This window comes from Oncorhynchus mykiss, chromosome 22, assembly GCF_013265735.2.
Source record: "Oncorhynchus mykiss isolate Arlee chromosome 22, USDA_OmykA_1.1, whole genome shotgun sequence".
In the NCBI taxonomy this organism is placed as follows: domain Eukaryota; kingdom Metazoa; phylum Chordata; class Actinopteri; order Salmoniformes; family Salmonidae; genus Oncorhynchus; species Oncorhynchus mykiss.
In genome coordinates this window covers 41,874,096-41,900,838 of record NC_048586.1, presented here as the reverse complement: position 1 = coordinate 41,900,838, position 26,743 = coordinate 41,874,096, and the positions used below count along the sequence as shown (strand labels likewise).

At 40.9% G+C, this 26,743-nt stretch overlaps 1 protein-coding gene across 1 annotated transcript in view; it reads left to right on the top strand.

Moving 5' to 3' along the window:
* Nucleotides 1–1,098: 1,098 nt before the first annotated feature.
* Nucleotides 1,099–26,743, top strand: part of LOC110502152 (contactin-associated protein-like 5) — a 101,287-nt gene continuing 75,642 nt past the window's right edge. Inside the window, exon 1 of the mRNA XM_036959343.1 lies at nt 1,099–1,327. Within this exon, the coding sequence (XP_036815238.1) occupies nt 1,153–1,327 (175 nt within the window). The 5' untranslated portion in view covers nt 1,099–1,152. The remainder of the gene's footprint in view (nt 1,328–26,743) is intronic.

Genomic DNA, 26,743 nt, shown 5'->3' with positions numbered 1-26,743 from the left:
AGTGTCAGCAGGGATGCCTTAGTCTAATAGCTGCCTGGAGAAGAGATAATTCATAAAACTCAACTTCCTACTAAATTCCTGCATATAATTTCCTAATCTTATTTGATCATACACAGACATATTTTGAACTGATTTAATCAAAAAAATCCAATAGAGTGTAATATTGGCTCTGGGGTGGCAGGTAGCCTAGAGGTTAGAACGTCGGACTTGTAACCGAAAGGTTGCAAGATCGAATCCCTGAGCTGACAATGTAAAAATCTGTTGTTCTGCTCCTGAACAAGGCAGTTAACCAACTGTTTCTAAGCTGTCATTGAAAGTAAGAATTTGTTCTTAACTGACTTGAATAGTTAAATAAAGGTAAAAATTAAAAAAACTCTTGATGGTGAGGAGCTGTCCACTAATGTGGTTCTGAAATTGTCTAGTGCATAGCCAGAGGAGTGTTAAAACTAGTTACAGTGCCTTCAGAAAATATTCATACCCCTTGACTTTTTTATTTAACCCTTATTTTACTAGGCAAGTCAGTTAAGAACAAATTCTTAATTACAATGAAGGTCTACCCCTGCCAAACCTGGATGATGCTGGGCCAATTGCGCGCCGCCCTATGGGACTCCCAATCACGGCCAGTTGTGATACAGCCTGGAATTGAACCTGGGTCTGATGTGACGCCTCTAGCACTTAGATGAACTGCCTTAGACAGCTGTGCCAATCGGGAGGCAATATTTGACTTTTAAGCACATTTTACTCCTAAACTTACATTTAAACTTGCCATAACAAAGGGGTTAAATAGTTTTTGACTCAAGACATTTCAGATTTTCATTTTTAATTAATTTGTACACATTTCTTAAAACATAATTCCACATTATTTGGGTATTTTGTGTAGGCCAGTTACACGAAATCCAATTTAATATATTTTAAATTCAGGCTGTACCCACAAAATGTGGAAACAGTCAAGGGGTGTGAATACTTTCGGAAGGCACCGTAAACACACACACACACACACACACTACAGTACCCCCACCCACCCTAAAGAGAAATTGAAAGAGAGAAATTGATAGAGAGAGAGAGAGATATTCTTCGATATTCCCTGTGCATCTGGGAAGGACTGTTAACGGGGGAGTGGTTTACTTTTTCACTTCGCTTCAAGCACAGCGCATGATTCCGTCCGCGCTTGAGACATTTGGAGGCATCGCTTTCATGAGATTTAATCTCTTTTTACAACAAGGATATATCACAGTAGCGAGGATGGAATTGAGAAAGTTGTCACGGTTATATTTCTTCATTGTCTGTGTTTTGAACACCTCCAGCTCTGCATCCGCTGCCAATCACCGTGAGTATCAGAAGTTGGAAATGAAACAGCGCGCGTTTTGTGACATGCATTTTGCAGTAGTCGTATGACTCGAATGAATGAAAAAACAGATGTGCCTGATGAAGCAATAGCCTAGCTAATAACGTTGTTTCTAGGGGTATTTTTATGTAGGCTATAGGTGTAGGGCCATTTGTTGAAGCTATAAAGTGAGAAATGTGCTTTCTTCGCCCACTATCTGTGATATACATTGTTCTAGATGGCTTATCTTCGGATGATTCAATCACTTGGCTATTGAAATATCCGTCGGCAACACAATTGTCATAGCAGCACAATTAGCAGTAACATCATCTTGTGGAAATTATATAAAATTCTGTTGTCATTCACGCCATCGTTGGTATCTGTTTCTCTCTCTGGTATGCCTTATATTACATCGACATTAATTTGTTTTTGCTTTGCTGTTCGAGAATCCCTTATAATGAACTGTATTAGTCCAATTGTTTTGATATTGTCGTCGCTAGAGGTCATCATTCCTCACCTGAGTTTTTAGTTGGAGGATAAATGGTGTATTGTCTAACCAATTACAAGTATGTATGTATGTATGTATGTATGTATATGTATATATACACACGTATGTATGTATGTATGTATGTATGTATATGTGTGTGTGTGTTGCCTATCTGCTAAATAGGAACCAGGTAGAGCTGGGAAATATTGAATAAAATCAATTTCACGATAAATTGACTGAATTCTCATGATAACGAAATGGAATGATACGTTTCTAATGTGCACCACAGTTATAAAAGAAAAAGACCAATTAAACTACTACTACTACTTTGAATGTTTTAGCTATCAATTGTCACATTAACGATTACCCACATTTTTCTAGGACGGCCCTGTACAAAGCCCGGGGGTGGGTTGTTGATAAATATCACCTTTATGATAAAGTATTTGTTTCTGTATCCATTACCACCTCTGTACCTGAGCTATTTGAATGTCTAGCCTTAAACGTGGGCCTTGGTAATAATGCCCATCTGAGGTTATCGCCCTTCCTCTGCCTCCATATGTGCTCTTATCAAATTGTCTGACCTGCTGTCTAACTATGCTAACTCAGAATTATTAATAGAGGATGATCTTAATCTGGATTGGTGGATGCAGGTATCTGATAGGCTGAAAGGTATTTGTACTGAGCTAAATCTAATTCAGCTGATAACTCAACCAACTAGCCTTTAAACACCTTGAAAAATTATTGTAACAAATGTCCCTTGTAAATTTACAGCCAATGGGATATTTGATAATGAGTTCAGTGACCATTGTCCCATTGCCTGCATAAGAGATGTTAAGCTACCTAAATCTCGCTTAGGCATTATTACAACGAGACATTGTAGGAATTTTAATGAGCAATATTTTTGGTCTGCGCTGGGGTTGGAGAGAGGGGTGAAGTGTGCCCAATTTGACTGTCGCATGGAGCGAGTTTCACAAAGGCTGGAGCATCAGCCTTCTCGCCCGCTCCAATTTCGATCCAGTAGCGTTCACTTCACAAGCTCAGGGCATGCCTGCCCCAGCATGCATTTGTAATTGTGTGCTACAATAGCCCCCTGCTTTAGCTACTGCCATCTAGTATGCTAAATATTTTCATAAAGAAACTGATCAAACACACAGGTGAAATATCAAGGTGACTTAGAAAACTATGGAGAACCAAGAGAGGGTGTGTGGTGATGTAGTAACTAAATAATCATGGTGTAATCTGAAAAGATGGGTATCCCAAAAGTATGATGGTGTACTTACTACGTGCACATGCTAACAGAAAGGAACAAGGTGGGGAGCTAGCTAAGTGTGTCATTGTAGCAAAGTATTTATAAATAAATAATCGTATCTCTTAAAGGTTTTGTTCATTTTACATTCTATCTATACTTGAGGTCGACCAATTATGATTTTCAACGCCAATACCGATTCCGATTATTGGAGGACCAAAAAAAGCAGATACCGATTAATCATTTATTTGTAATAATGACAATTATAACAATACTGAATGAACACTTTTCTTTTACCTTCATATAATACATCAATAAAATCAATCTAGCCTCAAATAAATTATGAAACATGTTCAATTTGGTTTAAATAATGCAAAAACAAAGTGTTGGAGAAGTAAAAGTGCAATATGTGCCATTTAAAAAAGCTAACGTTTAAGTTCCTTTCTCAGAACATGAGAAAATATGAAAGCTGGTGGTTCCTTTTAACATGCGTCTTCAATATTCCCAGGTAAGAAGTTTTAGGTTGTAGTTATTATAGGACTATTTCTCTCTATACCATTTGTATTTTATATACCTTTGACTATTGGATGTTCTTATAGGCACTTTAGTATTGCCAGTGTAACAGTATAGCTTCCGTCCCTCTCCTTGCTTCGTCATTGAAAATAAGAATGTGTTCTTAACTGACTTGCCTAGTTAAATAAAGGTATAATACATTTTAAAAATCCGCAAATCGAAATTCCGATTGTTATGAAAACTTGAAGTCGGCCCTAATTAATCGGCCATTCCAATTAATTGGTCGACCTCTAGTCTGTAATCATGGCCAGGTGTGGCCTGATATCATTTGTTAATTTAAAGATATAAGGTATACAGTATGAACTGTAACTCAGTAAAATCTTAGAAATTGTTGCATGTTGCATTTATATTTTTTGTTCAGTGCACATTATAATTCAATGCAATTTATAGACTATAATGATTTAATACAACAAAATGTTAAATTCTGAGTGCTTTATGTCCCTACCAGCCTAGTGTGTCACACTCACAAATGATTCACAATGCATTTCTTTGTAGGTCTTGAAATAATTTAAATAATATAGAATAAATAATTAATTTTCATTCCTTCTTAGGCTACCTGTCTGGGTCCTATTTAGAGTGTTTATATGCTGATTAATACGACATGTTGTCACGCCCTGACCTTAGAGATCCTTATTATTCTCTATGTTTGGTTAGGTCAGGGTGTGTCTCGGGTGGGAAAGTCTATGTTTTCTCTTTCTTTGTTTTTGCCCGAGTGTGGTTCCCAATCAGAGACAGCTGTCTATCGTTGTCTCTGATTGGGGATCATATGTAAGTTGTCATTTTCCTTTTGTGTTTTGTGGGATTATGTTTTCTGTTTAGTAGCTGAACCTGACAGAACTGTGCGCTTTCGTTTTTTTGTCTTTGTTATTTTGTTTGGTGTCATCAATAATAATATGTGGAACGCCTACCAAGCTGCGCCTTGGTCGTCTTCTACAAACGAGAGCCGTTACACATGTAGCCTATTTGAAATGATGAGCGCTTGTAGTTTCCTTTTTGTTTCTCAAAATACTTTTCATTCAAATAATTAGATTTTGTTTCAATATTTCAGAACCAAATGGTAGGTCCAGGTAGTCACAAAAATACACTATATATACAAAAGTATGTGGGCACCCCTTTTTAAATGACTTTATTTGGCTATTTTAGCCACACCCGCTGCTGACAGGTGTATAAAATCGAGCACACAGCAATGCAATCTCCATAGACAAACATTGGCAGTAGAATGGCCTTACTGAAGATCTAAGTGACTTTCAATGTGGCACTCTCATTGGATGCCCACTTTCCAACAAGCCAGTTTGTCAAATTTCTGCCCTGCTAGAGCTGTCCCGGTCAACTGTAGGTGCTGTTATTGTGAAGTGGAAATGTCTAGGAGCTACAACAGCTCAGCCGCGAAGTGGTGTGCCACACTAGCTCACAGAACGTCACCGCTGAGTGCTGAGCGCGTAGCACGTAAAAATCATCTGTCCTTGCAACACTCACTACCAAGTTCCAAACTGCTTCTGGAAGCAATGTCAGCACAATAACTTTTCGTCGGTAGCATCATGAAATGGGTTTCCATGGCCAAGCAGCCACACATGAGCCTAAGATCACCACGTGCAATGACAAAGGTCGGCTAGAGTGGTGTAACACTCACCACCATTGGACTCTGGAGCATTGGAGACGCGTTCTCTGGAGTGATGAATTATATATCACCATTTGGCAGTCTGACGGAGGAATCGTGGTTTGCGGATGCCAGGAGAATGCTACAGTTTGTGAAGTTTGGTGAAGGAGGAATAATAGTCTGGGGCTGTTTTTCATGGTTCAGGCTAGGCCCCTTAGTTCCAGTGGAGGGAAATCTTAACATTTCAGCATACAATGATATTCTAGGTGATTCTGTGCTTCCAACTTTGTTGCAACAGTTTGGGGAAGGCCCTTTCCTGTTTCAGCATGACAATTCCCCTGTGCACAAAGCAAGGTCCATACAGAAATGGTTTGTCGAGATCAGTGTAGAAGAACTTGATTGGCCTGCATAGAGCTCTGATCTCAACCCTATCGAACACATTTGGGATGAATAGGAACAGTGACTGCGAGCCAGGCCTAATCTGCCCAAAATCTGTGCCCAACCTCACTAATGCTCTTGTTGCTGAATGGAAGCAAGTCACTTCAGCAATGTTCCAACATCTAGTGGAAAGCCTTCCCAGAAGAGCGGAGGCTGTTATAGCAGCAAACGGGGGACCAACACCATATTAATGCCCATGATTTTGGAATGTTCGACGAGCATTACATACTTTTGGTATGTAGTGTAGATGGGTGTTGGTTAAATTGTGATTTTAATGGAGCGGCATTTGTTTTTCCTGTAAGAGCGTTTTTTTAGCAGAGAGGTTGGAAAGGATGTGACGCACTGGAGCCCAAACACCGCTCCATGAGCACGATTTCCAACCACTCAACTCCGCTCACATTCTCTGGCTGGGGTTGAGTGAGTGGTGGGTTATGTCAACTATCAATGTGATTAGGCCCTTAATTGTTTAACTCTGTTGCAGATAAACATGTGCCGTACAAAATACTAATGATAAAAGAGATCATATACCTACTATTTTGAAATATAATTTCAAAATGGTCATTCCTAGCCAATGAATTAGAATCCCTGAAAACTCCTGACTAAGAAATGTTTTAAGTTCTCACTCTATTCTAAATATGCACCGATCTGGACAGCACTGTTTCAGCCACGATGCTTGTATTATATTTGTTAAATTGCCTAGATCATAAAACTCATTGTGCTGCCTTATTCATAGACATTTCCATTTATATAACTATTTGACAGACAGGACACAGTGTGCTTTCAGATGGTGTCAAGTTTAGTTTCCTCGATATTACAAAAGGTGTACAGCAGGGCTCGACTGTGGGACCTGTTCTCGTTACTATTTAGATAAAAAATATTGGTCTATGTATTAAATCCTGTAATATTCATTTGTATGCTGTTGACCAAGCTATGTTAGAGCTGCAATCTGATTTTGTTATAATACAGAAAGCCCTTGTTGATTTAAAACGTGTACTTAATGCGGGCAAAACTAAATACTGTATATTTTCTCTAATTCACAGAAAAAAATCTCAGATGGCCACATATTCACTCATTGGGTGGTTCTCTCATCGAGCTGGTTCGCTCCTCTAAATATCTCGGCTTTTGGATTGATAAAGACCTCACGTTTAAAACAAACATACTGATTTGCTAAGATTTAAAGTAGGCTTTTTTTTAAAATAGATCTTGCCTCTCCAAGAACAGCAGGAAGAAGATTGTACAGTTAACTTTCCTGCTAGCTCTTGATTATGGTGACACCATTTACCAGAATTTTCTGTATGGTTTAGATTCCTTACAGAACTGTTCGTTTTCCTCTTTGTTCTTTTTGTTCAAGTGTTCTGATTGAATAAAATATCATGAACACGTACAACGCTGCGCTTTGGTCCAGTCATTTACAGGAAAAGGATCGTGACACTCAGCTAATATGCACTAATAAGCTAAGTCATTGTTCTTCACCTCAATTAGTAAGTCAACGAAGTCAGCAGTTTTTTTTTTTTTTACATTCTTTACAAACACTCTCCACCTCAATAATCATCAGGCCCTGGTGTGAAAGAGCAACATGTCATGCTCTTAATTGACAAAATAAGTTATAGGTCTACTGCTACATTGCCCTAGCCTATATCTTAGTGCCATGCGCTAATTTATTTTGCCGCCACTGGCTCACGGTGAATCAATGTGTCCATATGGCAGAAGCTGGTGCTCTCGCATTAGTGGAATTTTTACTTATAGATTTTTATAATTTTCATTCCGATTTGTATTATTAACAACATGACAATCATTTGGAGAAATGAAACCGTTATTATTGAAATGAAACTGTTCCACGAAAATGAACATGTGAAAATCTTAACTGGCACGCAGATCGGTAGAAATGGTCGAATAAATTGTTAGCTTCAAAACTTTAAACTGACGTGCCGCCTAGGAATAGACCGTTGTGAACAGAGCTCACATTTCTTTGTACTGCATAAATACAACGGGTGTGTGTGGAAAAAGATAACGAGGGGTGTTGTAGCTAAGATTGTGCCCAATAAAACTCAGCACAAATGGACAGCTATGTGATCCATTGTGGAGAAAAGCGCTCACCCCGATCCAGCACCGGATGAAAAACGCCCAGCACTCTTGCTTGCTTGGCTAGTGGGCTAGTACACCTTCGTGTTTGACATGGGCTGGAGCAGGCCTGCGAGCCGAGAGTGAGAGAATGCCATCTTCCTTTTTTGATATTGCTCCCATTCCCTTTTCGCCAAGTTTAGAATTGCAAACTAATAGAAAATAGAAGTGGAAAACTATTTACTAAACTGTTTATCGTGCCAAAGAGAGTATTTCCACCCCCAAAACCCCACAACTGAATAGGTAACAAAAATTCAGGATATCAACAGGTTTCTTCCAGAGGCTGTGCATCAGTCACCTGGTGCTGATACTGTCATGGTTTATGTGGGGTCGAATTACATTATGAAGGGCAGCTCAGAACAGCTGAAGATGGATTTTAAAGAACTGATTGGGTCACTACTTGACACCGACAAACCCCCCATAATATCTGGCCCTCTGCCCTCCCTAAATAGTGGCATTGAACGGTTCAGCAGACTTTTATCCCTCCATAACTGGCTACGAGACTATTGCAGCTCTGTGGGTGTAACATTTATTGACAATTTTGATAACTTCTAGAAACAAAGCTTGTATTATATGGAGGATGGGATGCACCCAAATCATTTGGGTTCCTGGATCCTTTGACAGAATTATAAGGCTGCACTGAGACAATGATTTATCAATGACCCAAGCCCTGCCCATTTAATCCCTACTATTGTGATGCTAAGTTGCCAAGATAAAGCAAAGCAGTTCGACACACAACAACACAGAGTTACACATGGAATAAACAAACATACAATCAATAATACAGTAGAAACATCTATATACAGCATGTGCAAATGAGGTAGGGTAAGAGAGGTAAGGCAATAAATAGGTCATGGTGGCAAAGTAATTACAATATAGCAATTAAACACTGGAATGGTAGGATGTGCAGAGGATGAATGTGCAAGTTGATATACAGAGGTGCAAAGGAGCAAGATAAATAAATAAATAAATACAGTATGGGGATGAAGTAGATTGGATGGGATATTTACAGATGAGCTATGTACAGGTGCAGTGATCTGTGAGCTGGTGCTTAAAGCTAGTGAGGGAGATAAGAGTCTCCAGCTCCATAGAAGTTTGCAGTTTGTTCCAGTCATTGGCAGCAGAGAACTGGAAGGAGAGGCGGCCAAAGGAAGATTTGGCTTTGGGGGTGACCAGTGAGATATACCTGCTGGAGCGCGTGCTACAGGTGGGTGCTGCTATTGTGACCAGTGAGCTGAGATAAGGCGGGGCTTTACCTAGCAGAGACTTGTAGATGACCTGGAGCCAATGGGTTTGGCGACGAGTATGAAGCGAGGGCCAGCCATACAGGTCGCAGTGGTGGGTAGTATATGGGGCTTTGGTAACACAACGGATCGCACTGTGATAGACTGCATCCAATTTGTTGAGTAGAGTGTTGGAGGCTATTTTGTAAATGACATCGCCGAAGTCGAGGATCGGTAGGATGGTCAGATTTACGTGTAGGTTGGCAGCGTGGGTGAAGGCTGCTTTGTTGCGAAATAGGAAGCCGATTCTATATTTAATTTTGGATTGGAGATGTGTAATGTGAGTCTGGAAGGACGGTTTACAGTCTAACCAGACACCTAGGTATTTGTAGTTGTCCACATATTAAGTCAGAACCGTCCAGAGTAGTGATGCTGGACGGACGGGCAGGTGCGGGCAGCGATCGGTTGAAGAGCATGCATTTAGTTTGACTTGCATTTTAGAGCAGTTGGAGGCCACGGAAGGAGAGTTGTATGGCATTGAAGCTCATCTGGAGGTTAGTTAACAAGTGTCCAACGAGGGGCCAGAGGTATACAGAATGGTGTCGTCTGCGTAGAAATGGATCAAAGAATCACCAGCAGCAAGAGCGACATCACTGATGAATACAGAGAAGGGAGTCGGCCCGAGAATTGAACCTTGTGGCACCCCCATGGAGACTGCCAGATTTGCGGACAACAGGCCCTCCGATTTGACATACTGAACTCTATCGGAGAAGTATTTGGTGAACCAAGCGAGGCAATCATTTGAGAAACCAAGGCTGTTGAGTCTGCCAATAAGAATGTTGTGATTGACAGAGTCGAAAGCCTTAGCCAGGTCGATGAATACGGCTGCACAGTAATGTCTCTTATCGATGGCGGTTATGATATCGTTTAGGACCTTGAGCGTGGCTGAGGTGCACCCATGACTAGCTCTGAAACCAGATTGCATAGCGGAGAAGGTACAGTGAGATTCTAAATGTCTGGTAATCTGTAAAGTCAGGGTAGAATTGATATAGGTCTGCAGCAGTTTGAGTCTAGAGTGTCTCCCCCTTTGAAGAGGGAGATGACCGCGGCAGCTTTCCAATCTATGGGAATCTCAGACGATATGAAAGAGAGTTTGATCAGGCTAGTAATAGGGGTTGCAACAATTTCGGCAGATAATTTTAGAAAGAGAGGGTCCAGATTGTCTCGCACTGCTGATTTTTAGTGGTCCAGATTTTTGCAGCTCTTTCAGAACACGGGCTATCTGGATTTTGGTGAAGGAGAAGTGGGGGAGGTTTGCGCGAGTTGCTGTGGGGAGCGCAGGGCTGTTGACCGGGGTAGGGGTAGCCAGGTGGAAAGCATAGCCAGTCCTAGAAAAATGCTTATTGAGATTCTCAATTATTGTGGATTTATTGGTGGTGACAGTGTTTCCTAGCCTCAGTGCATTGGGCAGCTGGCAGGAGGTGCTCTTATTCTCCATGGACTTTACAGTGTCCCACTGTACTGCAGGATGCAAATTTCTGTTTGAAAAAGCTAGCCTTATCTTTCCTAACTGCATGTGTATTTTGGTTCCTAACTTCCCTGAAAAGTTGCATATCACGGGGGCTATTCGATGCGAATGCAGAACTCCACAGGATGTTTTTGTGCTGGTCAAGGGCAGACAGGTCTGGAGTGAACCAAGGGCTAAATCTATTCCTGGTTGTAAATTTTTTGAATGGAGCATGCTTATTTAAGATGGTGAGGAAGGCACTTTTAAAGAATAACCAGGCATCCTCTACTGACGGGAGGAGATCAATGTCATTCCAGGATACCCCAGCCAGGTCGATTTAGAAATGCCTGTTCGCTGAGCTTCCCAGTAAAGCAAGAAAAACATTTAAGCATCACAGAAAGGTGTTAAAAATAGCCCACCTTAACATATGTATCTAAAGAAACAAGGTTCATATAATCAATAATTTGCTAGTAACATTCATATTCTGACAATCTCTGAAACTCACTTAGATAATACCGTTGATGATACAGTGGTAGCAATACATGGTTATGAGATCTAAAGAAAATACAGAAATGCCAAAGGTGGAGGTGTGGCTGTTTTTATATTCAGAACCAGATTCCTGTAAAGCTTAGAGAGGATCTCATGTTAAATACTGTTGAAATAATATGGCTACAGGTTCATCCGTCTCACCTGAAGCCCATTTTGGTTGGAAGCTGCTATTGACCACCATATGCTATCATTCTGTCACGGATGAATAGGAGTGGAAGGTAGGAGTCAGGTACAGAGAGCAAAGGGTTCAAGAAAAATAGGAAATTTAGTCCGGCACAAACGGTCATGCCCAAACACAGGGCGGAAAACACTGACCAACCCAAAACACAGAGTAAAACGCTCCGGAGCACAAAACCACAGCCAACACTAAACGTGAACACAAAATAATCCTGCACAAAATAGAGCGGGCCTAACAAGCTTTAAATAGGCTAGAAAATCAAGAAAACACGAATAGGAACAGGTGCAACTAATAAGACTAAACTTACAGAAAAGGAAAAAGGGATCGGTGGCGGCTAGTAGGCCGGTGACGACGACCGCCGAGCACCGCCCGAACAGGCAGGGGAGCCAACTTCTAGTAGGCCGGTGACGACGACCGCCAAGCACCGCCCGAACAGGCAGGGGAGCCAACTTCTAGTAGGCCGGTGACGACGACCGCCGAGCATCGTCCGAACAGGCAGGGGAGCCAACTTCTAGTAGGCCGGTGACGACGACCGCCGAGCACCGCCCGAACAGGCAGGGGAGCCAACTTCTAGTAGGCCGGTGACGACGACCGCCGAGCACCGCCCGAACAGGCAGGGGAGCCAACTTCTAGTAGGCCGGTGACGACGACCGCCGAGCACCGCCCGAACAGGCAGGGGAGCCAACTTCTAGTAGGCCGGTGACGACGACCCCCGAGCACTGCCCGAACAGGCAGGGGAGCCAACTTCTAGTAGGCCGGTGACGACGACCGCCGAGCACCGCCCGAACAGGCAGGGGAGCCAACTTCGGCGGGAGTCGTGACACATTCAGTATCTGGATAACATGCGTGAAATGCTTGATAATAATGTATGTGATATCATTAGAGAGATATATATTTTCTGGGTGATTTAAATGTTGACTGTCTTTCATCAGGCTGCCCACTCCAGAGAGAGCTTCAAACTGTAACTAGGGCCTGCAACCTGGTTCAGGTTATCAATCAACTTACCAGGGTAGTTACAAACAGCACCGGGATGAAATCATCAACATGTATTGATCACATCTTTACTAATGCCTCAGAAATTAGTTTGAAAGCAGAATCCAAATCCATCGGATGTAGTGATCACATATCTAGGAAAACCAACGTTTCTAAGGCTGGGCCTAATATAGTGTGTAAGAGGTCATACAATAAGTGTTGTAGTGATTCCTATGTTGTTGATGTAAATAATATTTGTGATGTGTCGTGTTCTTATCCCAGTTACTAATAAGCATGCACTTATTCTGAAAATGACGGTAAAAACTGTTACAATCTGTGGATTGATGAGGAATTGAAAAATGCTATGGTTGAGAGGGATGAGGCAAAATAAATGGCAGATAGGTCTGGTTGTACAACCGATTGGCAATTGTACTGCAAATTGAGAAATCATGTGACTAAACTCAATAAAAAGAAGAAGAAACTACACTATGAAACAAAGATGGATGACATAAAGAATGATAGTAAAAAGCTTTGGAGCACCTTAAATGAAATTTTGGGCAAAACGGCAAACTCCGCTCCATCATTCATTGAATCAGATTGCTCATTCATCACAAAACCCAATGACATCTACTTTAACAATTGTTTCATTGGTAAGAATAGCAAACTTAGGCATGACATGCCAGCAACAAACGCTGACACTACACATCCAAGTATATCTGATCAAATTATGAAGGACAAGCATTGTAATTTTGAATTCTGTAAAGTAAGTGTGGAAGAGGTGAAAAAAATCATTGTTGTCTATCAACAATGACAAGCCACCGGGGTCTGACAACTTGGATGGTAAATAATAATAGCAGACTATATTGTCACTCCTATTTGCCATATCTTCAATGTAAGCCTACTAAAAAGTGTGTGCCCTCAGGCCTGGAAGGAAGGAAAAGTCATTCCCCTACCTAAGGATAGTAAAGCCCCCTTTTCTGGCTCAAATAGCCAACACACACATGTTGTAGATATGTGGTAGTAGGCCTGAGGGCACAAACATAATATGTTGTGTAATCTGGGGCCTGATGTACAAATGTATCATAATGTTTTTAAAAATGTATAACTGCCTTAATTTTGCTGGACCCCAGGAAGAGTAGCTGCTGCCTTGGCTAATGGGGATCCATAATAAACCCCAAGAAGAGTAGCTGCTGCCTTGGCTAATGGGGATCCATAATAAACCCCAAGAAGAGTAGCTGCTGCCTTGGCTAATGGGGATCCGTAATAAACCCCAGGAAGAGTAGCTGCTGCCTTGGCTAATGGGGATCCATAATAAACCCCAAGAAGAGTAGCTGCTGCCTTGGCTAATGGGGATCCATAATAAACCCCAGGAAGAGTATCTGCTGCCTTGGCTAATGGGGATCCGTAATAAATACAAATACAAATTATAGCATATCATAAGCACATCGTTTACGAAACAGAGCTGAGAGCTCTCAATGCACAATGCACAAACAATAGTTTTCATAGTTTAATATTTTTCAACACTAATTATTGCAGTTTGACCATCTCACCACCAGGGGTGCTGCAGCACCCCTAACTCCCACAGCCATGGCCCTATCGGTTATTTATCCTAATGGCTGATGGTCGGTTTATTCTGTGTTATCCAACTTCAGAACCAGGCATGACCAAAATACTGGTAGTCTATGATTGTTTTCTAAAACAGAATTGGTGGGTGGCTGCTTACTCTGAGACCTGGCTCCAGTAAGATGGGCTGTTTATTCTAGTCATGTAACCCAGTGAACTGAGCTAAACTGACAGCTGCATTATTCATTTATGACTTTCTTGTGGTTCTCAAATGTATCCAGTGATCAGGATTGACATGCTGCTCAGAGATGAAATGGCTAGATTCTTCTAGAGGACAAGCAAATGACTGTTCTCATATTTACCTTTGAGAAACAAAATTAGAAGCCATAGATCTATCATGGGAGGTTTGTGTGGCCCCTGTGTCAGGTGACAGAGATAATGGCAGCCGCATTCTCTCAGAGGAGTGCATGAGGACATGCTCCTCTATCACAGAGAGATAACAAGGGGGCACTCTTAGGTCTGGTGCCCTATGAAGGCTACCGGATCTGGCTCCACGAGCAAATCTTCATAATTTATACTGAATATCCACACTGTCCTACTAGGACAGTATAACCATATAACCTAATTCATCCAATGATTACCAGCGTACGCTGCTGGGCCCTCCTCTTCACATGGTACACATTGAAGCTCAGCAGGCGTTTGGACTTGTTTTATCATTTGTTTGTACTTATTGAATTGTGCTTGAAAAGGAAAGTTTCCTGCCGGGAGTGAAAGTGTGATTTTGAAGGTTGACTTTGGCTGGAAACAGCGGGACTTTCATAAACAGGCTGGAAACAGCGGGACTTTCATTACCAGGCTGGAAAACAGCAGGACTTTAGTTACCAGGCTGGAAAACAGCAGGACTTTAATTACCAAGCTGGAAAACAGCAGGACTTTAATTACCAGGCTGGAAAACAGCAGGACTTTAGTTACCAGGCTGGAAAACAGCAGGACTTTAATTACCAGGCTGGAAAACAGCAGGACTTTAATTACCAGGCTGGAAAACAGCAGGACTTTCGTTACCAGGCTGGAAAACAGCAGGACTTTAATTACCAGGCTGGAAAACAGCGGGACTTTCATTACCAGGCTGGAAAACAGCAGGACTTTCATTACCAGGCTGGAAAACAGCAGGACTTTCATTACCAGGCTGGAAAACAGCAGGACTTTCTTTACCAGGCTGGAAAACAGCGAGACTTTCTTTACCAGGCTGGAAAACAGCGAGACTTTCTTTACCAGGCTGGAAAACAGCGAGATTTTCTTTACCAGGCTGGAAAACAGCGAGACTTTCATTACCAGGCTGGAAAACAGCGAGACTTTCTTTACCAGGCTGGAAAACAGCGAGACTTTCTTTACCAGGCTGGAAAACAGCGAGACTTTCTTTACCAGGCTGGAAAACAGCGAGACTTTCTTTACCAGGCTGGAAAACAGCGAGACTTTCTTTACCAGGCTGGAAAACAGCGAGACTTTCTTTACCAGGCTGGAAAACAGCGAGACTTTCTTTACCAGGCTGGAAAACAGCGAGACTTTCTTTACCAGGCTGGAAACAGCAGGACTTTCTTTACCAGGCTGGAAAACAGCGAGACTTTCTTTACTAGGCTGGAAAACAGCGAGACTTTCATTACCAGGCTGGAAAACAGCGGGAATTTCATTACCAGGCTGGAAAACAGCGAGACTTTCTTTACCAGGCTGGAAACAGCAGGACTTTCTTTACCAGGCTGGAAAACAGCAGGACTTTCTTTACCAGGCTGGAAAACAGTGGGGCTTTCATTACCAGGGCTATCTCTTGATAGGATACACTTCACCATGCCTCTGTGGCACAGGAGGCTGGTGAGGGGTGTACGGCTCATAATAATGACTTGAATGAAGTGAATAGAATGGTATCAAACACAAGGAAAACGTGCTCTGTGGCTGGAATAGTGCTTCAGTTGTCCAGCGACTTTATCACAGCTACTATATTATCTGTCACACAGACAACACCATATTATTATTCATTTGCTTTGATTTATCATTCGGTTTCAGTTTGATTTAACTCTTTGAACAGACCTTTCAGAATAAATGACACCCCTTGACTGAGGGCACTTACTGCAGTACATTTTGTACTGCACCACCCACAATGCAGCTGAGATGACAGCATCGTATTGTCGACGCATGCAGGTGTGAAAACAGTCCTGAATCCTCAACATATTCTACTGGATGATTCATGCAATGCAGGCTCTCACTCAGTCTCTAGAATGTAAGGAATTCCTACTGTTGTTGAGATTCATAAAAGGTTGATGAATTTATCAAGAGATACATGAGGCAGAACACAGCAGTACAAGGCTACTTCCTCCACTGTATAGACTCCAGTCTCCAGTATGGAGAAAAATCTCAGCTAGCTAGAACCTGGTATATACAGACCGCCATAGGCAATGATTGTTCAAAATCACCTCACATGAACGGGTCGATGAAAAGTGCATGTATAATAACATAGAAAGGCAATGGGAGGGAGAAGAAGTATGTAATTCACTCAGAGGAGGTAGGTGGGAGGAGCTATAGGAGGATGGGCTCATTGTAATGGCTGGAATGGAATTAATGGAACGGAGTCAAACGTGGTTTTCATATGTTTGATGTGTTTGACTCCGTTCCATTTATCCAATTCCAGCCATTACAATGAGCCCATCCTCATATAGCTCCTCCCACCAGCCTTCTCTGAATTATAACGATCCAATTTCTTTTTTCCCCCCTGTTGGTAATGGTTCTGGATTTCCTTCACATATCTGACGTCATGTAATGGATCAATTCTGATCATTTTGTACAGTGTATAGTGCAGTCATTAATGTTGGTGATTATCTGGATGGATCAGAGATGGACAGCACACTGGCAGATGTAGAAAGGCAGATCAATATGGATGGCATACAGCAAAACACATTGACATTCAACCAAATATCCAAATAAAAGGGCACCCACTGATAAAGCCTGCCTTGTATGAGGTACTCTGGTGATGGGGTTATTGAATGTTTGAGTTGGCATGGCTTGGCAGGTCTGGTAAAATCCTTAAGGCAATCCATATGATGCATCGTTCACTGTGTGGACACGCAGTGCCTTCAGAAAGTATTCATACCCCTTGACTTATTCCACATTTTATTGTGCTACAGCCTGAATTCAAAATTGATTAAATACAGTGCCTTGCGAAAGTATTCGGCCCCCTTGAACTTTGCGACCTTTTGCCACATTTCAGGCTTCAAACATAAAGATATAAAACTGTATTTTTTTGTGAAGAATCAACAACAAGTGGGACACAATCATGAAGTGGAACGACATTTATTGGATATTTCAAACTTTTGTAACATATCAAAAACTGAAAAATTGGGCGTGCAAAATTATTCAGCCCCCTTAAGTTAATACTTTGTAGCGCCACCTTTTGCTGCGATTACAGCTGTAAGTCGCTTGGGGTATGTCTCTATCAGTTTTGCACATCGAGAGACTGAAATGTTTTCCCATTCCTCCTTGCAAAACAGCTCGAGCTCAGTGAGGTTGGATGGAGAGCATTTGTGACCAGCAGTTTTCAGTTCTTTCCACAGATTCTCGATTGATTCAGGTCTGGACTTTGACTTGGCCATTCTAACACCTGGATATGTTTATTTTTGAACCATTCCATTGTAGATTTTGCTTTATGTTTTGGATCATTGTCTTGTTGGAAGACAAATCTCCGTCCCAGTCTCAGGTCTTTTGCAGACTCCATCAGGTTTTCTTCCAGAATGGTCCTGTATTTGGCTCCATCCATCTTCCCATCAATTTTAACCATCTTTCCTGTCCCTGCTGAAGAAAAGCAGGCCCAAACCATGATGCTGCCACCACCATGTTTGACAGTGGGGATGGTGTGTTCAGCTGTGTTGCTTTTACGCCAAACATAACGTTTTGCATTGTTGCCAAAAAGTTCAATTTTGGTTTCATCTGACCAGAGCACCTTCTTCCACATGTTTGGTGTGTCTCCCAGGTGGCTTGTGGCAAACTTTAAACGACACTTTTTATGGATATCTTTAAGAAATGGCTTTCTTCTTGCCACTCTTCCATAAAGGCCAGATTTGTGCAATATACGACTGATTGTTGTCCTATGGACAGAGTCTCCCACCTCAGCTGTAGATCTCTGCAGTTCATCCAGAGTGATCATGGGCCTCTTGGCCGCATCTCTGATCAGTCTTCTCCTTGTATGAGCTGAACGTTTAGAGGGACGGCCAGGTCTTGGTAGATTTGCAGTGGTCTGATACTCCTTCCATTTCAATATTATCGCTTGCACAGTGCTCCTTGGGATGTTTAAAGCTTGGGAAATATTTTTGTATCCAAAACCGGCTTTAAACTTCTTCACAATAGTATCTCGGACCTGCCTGGTGTATTCCTTGTTCTTCATGATGCTCTCTGCGCTTTTAACGGACCTCTGAGACTATCACAGTGCAGGTGCATTTATACGGAGACTTGATTACACACAGGTGGATTGTATTTATCATCATTAGTCATTTAGGTCAACATTGGATCATTCAGAGATCCTCACTGAACTTCTGGAGAGAGTTTGCTGCACTGAAAGTAAAGGGGCTGAATAATTTTGCACGCCCAATTTTTCAGTTTTTGATTTGTTAAAAAAGTTTGAAATATCCAATAAATGTCGTTCCACTTCATGATTGTGTCCCACTTGTTGTTGATTCTTCACAAAAAAATACAGTTTTATATCTTTATGTTTGAAGCCTGAAATGTGGCAAAAGGTCGCAAAGTTCAAGGGGGCCGAATACTTTCGCAAGGCACTGTATATTTTTCTGTCACCCAACTACACACAATAACCTATAATGACAAAGTGATTCAACTTTAGAAGCATTGAGTCCTTCTGGGTAAGTCTCTAAGAGCTTTCCACACCTGGATTGTGTAACATTTGCCCATTTTATTATTTTCCAAAATGTTCAAGCTCTGTCAAATTTGTTGTTGATCATTGCTAGACAACAATTTTCAGGTCTTGCCATAGATTGTCAAGTAGATTTAAGTCAAAACTGTAACTCGGCCAGTCAGGAACATTCACTGTCTTCTTTGTGATCAACTTGTGTATATGTGATGTTTTATGTTATTGTCCTGTTGAAAGGTGAAATCATCTCCCAGTGAGTGTCTGGTGAAAAGCAGACTGAACCAGGTTTTCCTCTAGGATTTTTCCTGTGCTTAGCTCCATTCCGTTTATTTTTTATCCTGAAACTCCCCAGTTATTAACGATTACAAGCATACCCATAACATGATGCAGCCACCACTATGCCTGAAAATATGGAGAGTGGTACTCAGTAATGTGTTGTATTGGATTTGCCCCAAAACAACACTTTCTATTCAGAACATAAAGTGAAGGTTTAGGGTTAGGGTTTTTGCAGTAGTACTTTAGTGCCTTGTTGCTTACAGGATGCAATATGGAATATTTTTATTCGGTACAAGCTTCCTTCTTATTCACTCTGTCGTTTAGGTTAGTATTGTGGAGTAACTTCACTGTTGTTGATCCATCCTCAGTTTTCTACAATCACAGCCATTAAACTCTGTAACTAACTTTTAAAGTCAAGTCAAATCAAATCAATTTTTATTTGTCACATACACATAGTTAGCACATATTAATGCGAGTGTAGCGAAATGCTTGTGCTTCTAGTTCCGACAATGCAGTAATAACCAACTAGTAATCTAACCTAACAATTTCACAACAACTACCTTATACACACAAGTGTAAAGGGATGAAGAATATATGTACATAAAGATATATGAATGAGTGATGGTACAGAACGGCATAGGCAAGATGGTCACCATTGGTCTCATGGTGAAATCCCTGAGCGGTTTCCTTCCTCTCCGAAAGGATCTCTAAATCTTTGTAGTGACTGGGTGTATTGATACACCATCCAAAGTGTAATTAATAACTTCACCATGCTCAAAGGGATATTCAAAGTATGCTTCTTTTATTTTTACCCATCTGCCCTTTGCGAGGCGTTGGAAAACCTTCCTGGTCTTTGTGGTTGAATCTGTGTTTGAAATTCACTGCATTACAGATACTTTGGGGGGTACAGAGATGATGTAGTCATTTAAAAATCATGTTAAACACTGTTATTGCACACAGAGTTAGTCCATGCAACTTATTATGTGACTGAATTTATTTAGGCTTACTGTAACAAAGGGGTTAAAAACTTATTGACATTTCAGCTTTTCATTTTTTATTAATTTGTAATATTTTTGAAAAGCATAATTCCACTTTGACATTATGGAGTATTGTGTGTGTAGGCCAGTGACCAAACATCTCAATTTAACCCATTTCAATTCCGCATGCAACAAAATGTGGGAAAAGAGGTGTGGATACCTTCTGAAGGCACATACAGTCAAGACATCACAATGGCAACAAGAAGTCAACAAATCAGGTTGATTACAATTGATTTTCTTTTCAGTACGCCTTATTCATACAGATTCCAAATGTTTCCTTGAAGAATTCAATTACTACTGCGTTAATGAAATGAAACAGGTTTCTCTGTTTGTTATATTTAGAGTGTGGATGGATGGAGGTGGATGGATGGATATGTGGATGGATGGATAGAGTCTGTTTTGCACTTCCTCTGGTGTTTGACTTCAGGGAGCATGTTGCTAATTTGAAATGTGAGGAAAAAGGGCTTTGGTTCTTCATATTTTATAAAGCTGTTCTTGGCAACCTCCAGCTTGTGTTGTAAACGCGGGTTCCGTTTAGTGCAGGAGTCAACAAATGACTCACCCTTGAATGTAGCCTAACATATTCAGAGATACTAGAGATGAGAGGCATGCCTTGCTAAGGGTGTCATTAAAGAGAAACCTTATACATCTTAAGCTAATGGATGAGGAAAGGGGTATTGCAGTATTAAACCAATTATGTATGATGGCGTACCCTCCTAGGTATGTCTGTGGTACTCCCCGTTATGTGACAGTATACCTCTTATATTTGTAAAAGGTTGTTTTTTGTTCTACTACCATACACCTGTGCTTGTTTATGTTATCTCCTCACAACCACCCATAGTGTATGCTGTATATTCTGAATACTGGAGGCATAATGAACCCTAATTTATCAATGTAAATTCATCTCCAATGTTTCTCTGCAGATTGTGTCAAAGTTGTATTATCCTTGGTTGTTTATCATAAGATATTTAATTTGGTCTGGAGAGGACAGCTAACTGGTATTGGTCTATGCTAAAACCAAACAAACAAAGCAACAACTTTTGAGATATATAATGCTTTTTAGAGAAATAATTGTATTTTCTTTTTATGTGAACTTTATTTAACGAGGCAAGTCAGTTAAGAACAAATTCTTATTTACAATGACAGTCTACCCCGGCCAAACCCGGACGATGCTTGGCCAATTGTGCGCCGCACTATGAAACTCCCAATCACGGCTAGATGTAACAGTCTGGAATTGAACCAGGGACTGTAGTGACGCCTCTTGCACTGAAATGCAGTGTCTTAGACTGCTGCGCAACCCGGGAGCCCCCTGGGAGAGGAAAAATCTATTTGATGAATGGTGGTGCCAGTGGAGGCATTTCCATTTCCAATCGTATCGCTCACACACTGGTGCAACAGAATTCCCTATTTATAGAGTGCAATGGATATGCTACAAATAGCCGTAAAGTCCGTAAATTCCATCTTCTAAGTTCCATCTTCTATTTATTTCTAGTGTTACTGGCAAAGGATTACAAACGTCCACTTAATATTGACAATGCCATTAAGAGAGCTATGATGCAGGAGCTTTGTCTGAGTCACAAGAATAACAAGGTATGTTTCTTTACTTTTCATCTCCAATGTAGACCGAGCAGACAGGAAGCAAGGTTTTAAACTTGGGAAGACCGCCAAGCATTTTCTGTAAGCAGCTATTACTCTGCAGATTCAATTGATGATACAGGGATTAGGGTGGATCCTGTAAACATTTTGAGCAGGACCCATGATTGAGCCAGACTGGTAGCTTTAACAGCATAGCTTCTGTAACCAAATTACCAAATGAGTACATCTGGGATTGGGAAACCAGTTGTCTTTTTTTTATGACAGACTGCCGTTCTTTGAACTGTTTCTCCAGACAGTATTGTAAGAGTTATTTCCCAGTTCTTATGGAGTTGAGCCTTCAATACACCTGTATTTAATGTGAGTGGTCTGGTGACATTTCCACAGGCAGGAGAGAGGGCAACCGTATCAGACCCACCATCTGGGGCTGCTGGGATATGGAAGCCAAGCTGTCATTCTCGTCCAATGGGAGCCTTTTTGGCTCCAGTCTGGTATTCACCAGGGGCTAATCAGCCAGTAACCTCTGGTTTCTTTGCATAGTGACACACAGTGTTGGCTAATGATGAGTTCCATGTGGAGTAGCCTGTCACACAGAGGTGAAGCAACCAGTACCATGTATGCCAACCTGAAACAAAATAACAAAATGTAGGCCTATCCCATATTTGCTAAATATGTTAAATATGTTTTTGAACAATAGTAGCATGGCTTCAGTATGGAAATAATATTCTTAACATAGCATTCACACTGATATAGGCCTACTGTAAAATACATTTGTCTGAGCCATGCACATTCCAAACGTTGTCGATAAGCAAGATTATAAACTGGTTGGTTCGAGCCCTGAATGCTGATTGGCTGGAAGCCGTGGTAAATCAGACCGAATATGACATAACATTTATTTTTAGTGCTCTAATTACGTTGGTAACCAGTTTATAATAGCAATAAGGCTTCTCAGGGGTTTGTGAAATATGGCCAATATACCACAGCTAAGGGCTGTGTCCAGGAACTCTGCGTTGCCTTGTACAGAAGAATAGCCCTTAACAGTGGTGTACTGGCCTTATTGCTTATTTAAAGCCCTATGGAGGGTTGTACGCACATCCAAACTGAGAAAAAAATCACAACTTCACTTGAACTTCTTTAGTAACTCGATGTATGCAGGAAAATACACACTGGGATGATAATGACGGAGTTGTACAAACACACAGATTTAGGAGGAGGTCCTAGAGAGTTCCTCTTTTGATTGTCACACAAGACTGCCACTTGATTGGTTAATATAGAACGGTGGGTAGTTCATATATAAATTACGTTTGTACATTTAGACAGAAGACAATACTCATCATGTCTGTAAAATGTATCATACAGACAAAGCAATGTTCTGATAGTATGCAGGCTAACCATGGGATTTTGGGGGAAAAAGTCCAAAACAAGCCACAGGTGCCTAATAACGAACAACAATTTATTGTAGGTGTTGCAGAAACCAGACTGTAGTGCTTGGGAAATATTTAAGCAGAGATACATTTCCCCTGAGAAACTGCTCTGTGATCGAAAACCATACCAGTGTCTGTCATCACGTCTCAATTAGCTGAGTCAGCCAACTGTCTTTCCTACGTGTTGTCTTTGTTACTACTGTAAGTGTTATTGTTATGTTTGGTTTTCTCGAAGACCTGATTGCCCCTGGGTATTAGTTGGTTATCAAATCAAAGTTTATTTGTTACGTGTGCCGAATACAACAGGTGTAGTGAACCTTAAGGTGAAATGCTTACTTACAGGCTCTAACCAATAGTGCAAAAAATATATTAGGTGAACAATAGGTAGGTAAAGAAATAAAACAACAGTTAAAAAGACAGGCTATATACAGTAGCGAGGCTACATCAGGTAGGAATCTCTGTGAGACATTCTCTTTCAGTCATATCCAATACCAGGTGAATCAAACTATGTTCTTTGAATGATGCTGTGTCTGCATGTATGTATTACAATTATACACTTCAACAGTGTTTACCACTCCTGCTCCTGGGACATCAATGATTACACATTGAAACTATGCAATAGACTAGAAACATGATTTAAGTCAAGGCTGATTTGTAATTCCTACATAGAGAAATAAAACAGTACACTACACTTCCCTTCATCTGCATTCATCTGAGGACACAGGATAGGTGTAGTATTTCAATGAGATACTTCATTTCAACCAGTGGAGAATGTGAAACGCTTTATTGAAAGTTCATCATCCAGGTGTTTATAAATACTTAATTCATGCATTTATAAATATTATAATTGTAATAGTATATTATAAATACAAGTTCAATCTGTACTTCAATGCACATATGGTATGCATTATAAAAAAGAGGAAGAAAGAGGAGGTGGAGATAGAGGTGTAGAAGACAGAAAGGGAAAGAGGTAAGAACAGAGGAGCATATGATTAATGAATTACAGTGCTACCCTAATATTCTCTCAGTTCATCACAATTACATAGTGTCTCTAGCGGTGTCTCCTAACCAGCCTTGGGCTCCCAGACAGCCCGAAGGTTATCTTAAGAGCGGATGAGGGACGGGACTGGCTTCCTCTCTCACATCAAAACATACCTGCAGAAGAGAGACATGGATGGAGAGAGAAAATGATTAAGCCTTGTTTTTTTTATTCTAACACGGTCAATCATCAGGAGGTGAAATGGAAAACTGACCTTGGATCATTAACTCTGGGACTACTACATCTCTATCTGTATTTCAATGTAAAGCATCTCTTTAACTTCTTACGGCTAGGGGTTCCGCTAGAGGCAGAAATATAGATACAATTAATCACTAACCTTTGATGATCTTCATCAGATGACACTCATAGGACATCATGTTACACAATACATGTATGTTTTGTTCGATAAAGTGCATATTTATATCCAAAGATCTCAGTTTACATTGGCGCGTTACGTTCAGTAAGGTTTTGCTTCCAAAACATCTGGTGATTTTGCAGAGAGCCACATCAATTTACAGAAATACTTATAATAAACATTGATAAAATAGTGTTTTTCACAGAATTAAAGATATACTTCTCCTTAATGCAACCGCTGTGTCAGAATTTTTTTTTTTTATTACGGAAAAAGCAAACCTTGCAATAGTACGGCGCACAGACAACAAATCAAGCCAAACAGATATCCGCCATGTTGGAGTCAACAGAAGTCAGAAATAGCATGTTTGATTTGTTCGATAAAGTTCATCTTTATGTCCAAATACCTCCTTTTATGTAAGCGCGTTCAGCCCAGTAATCCAAATTCATGATGGGCGGGCAGACGAGCAGACGAAAAGTTTTTAAAAAATCTGTTACAGTCCGAAGAAACATGTCAAACGAAGTATAGAATCAACCTTTTAGGATGTTCTTAACATAAATCTTCAATAATGTTCCAACCGGATAATTCCTTTGTCTTCAGAAATGCAATGGAACTCAAGCTAACTCTCACGTGAACGTGCATCAGAAGCTCATGGCACTCTGCCAGACCGCTAACTCAAAGAGCCCTCATTCCCTCCTCCTTCACAGTAGAAGCATCAAACAAGGTTCTAAAGACTGTTGACATCTAGTAGAAGCCTTAGGAAGTGCAATTTGACCCCATAGACACTGTGTATTCGGTAGGCCAAGAGTTGAAAAACTACAAACTTCTCCTTAATGCAACCGCTGTGTCAGAATTTTTTTTTTTTATTACGGAAAAAGCAAACCTTGCAATAGTACGGCGCACAGACAACAAATCAAGCCAAACAGATATCCGCCATGTTGGAGTCAACAGAAGTCAGAAATAGCATGTTTGATTTGTTCGATAAAGTTCATCTTTATGTCCAAATACCTCCTTTTATGTAAGCGCGTTCAGCCCAGTAATCCAAATTCATGATGGGCGGGCAGACGAGCAGACGAAAAGTTTTTAAAAAATCTGTTACAGTCCGAAGAAACATGTCAAACGAAGTATAGAATCAACCTTTTAGGATGTTCTTAACATAAATCTTCAATAATGTTCCAACCGGATAATTCCTTTGTCTTCAGAAATGCAATGGAACTCAAGCTAACTCTCACGTGAACGTGCATCAGAAGCTCATGGCACTCTGCCAGACCGCTAACTCAAAGAGCCCTCATTCCCTCCTCCTTCACAGTAGAAGCATCAAACAAGGTTCTAAAGACTGTTGACATCTAGTAGAAGCCTTAGGAAGTGCAATTTGACCCCATAGACACTGTGTATTCGGTAGGCCAAGAGTTGAAAAACTACAAACCTCAGATTTCCCACTTCCTGGTTGGATTTTTCTCAGGTTTTCGCCTGCCATATGAGTTCTGTTATACTCACAGACATCATTCAAACAATTTTAGAAACGTCAGTGTGTTTTCTATCCAAATACTAATAATTTGCACATATTAGCAACTGGGACTGAGTAGCAGGCAGTTTACTCTGGGAACGCTTTTCATCCAAACGTGAAAATGCTGCCCCCTATTCCAAACAGGTTTTAATAATACTCTCTGTATAATATAAGTATGATATCCCTTATAACAAATCATGATAAAGAAAGATAGATGTGAATGTGTAGCATATGACAATAGCAGGATCGTGTCAAGGATAGTGTCACAAATTAATACATAAATACCACTTGATGATGACTTGATCATTTGAATCACCAGGACCAGGACCAGGACTGAGAACTGCTGCTCTTCATTGGGACCTCTTAATCTGCATACAGGCTTTTGCAGCTCTCTGTATCTGAGGACAGAAATCCTCATAAGAAATAGACTACACAAAAGTACTTGCTCTATCCATAATAGTCTACATTGCCACATTCACAGCTGGGCCTGCTCTCCTTTCACCCTCCTCCAAAAAATACAAATATTTGCCATTATCAAGAGTTGCACTGGGGCTAAAACCATATCCTGCGTAGTGTGGAATGACTGCACCTAAAAAGGCTGGAGACTCATAACTAATCGAAGAGCATCCATGAATATGTCCTGACCAAAAGATGAGAAGTCAGTGTTAGGTTTCACTTGACATTGCAGCACAACAACATTGACCCCATTGTCAGTGTTTCAAGATTCCACATTATCCTCCTGATAAAGCAGGTCCTTCACCTGCTGAATCTGGAATGCTCAAAATTAACAAATCTGTATTAGTGATGAAACGTATAAAGGAAGATCTGTCA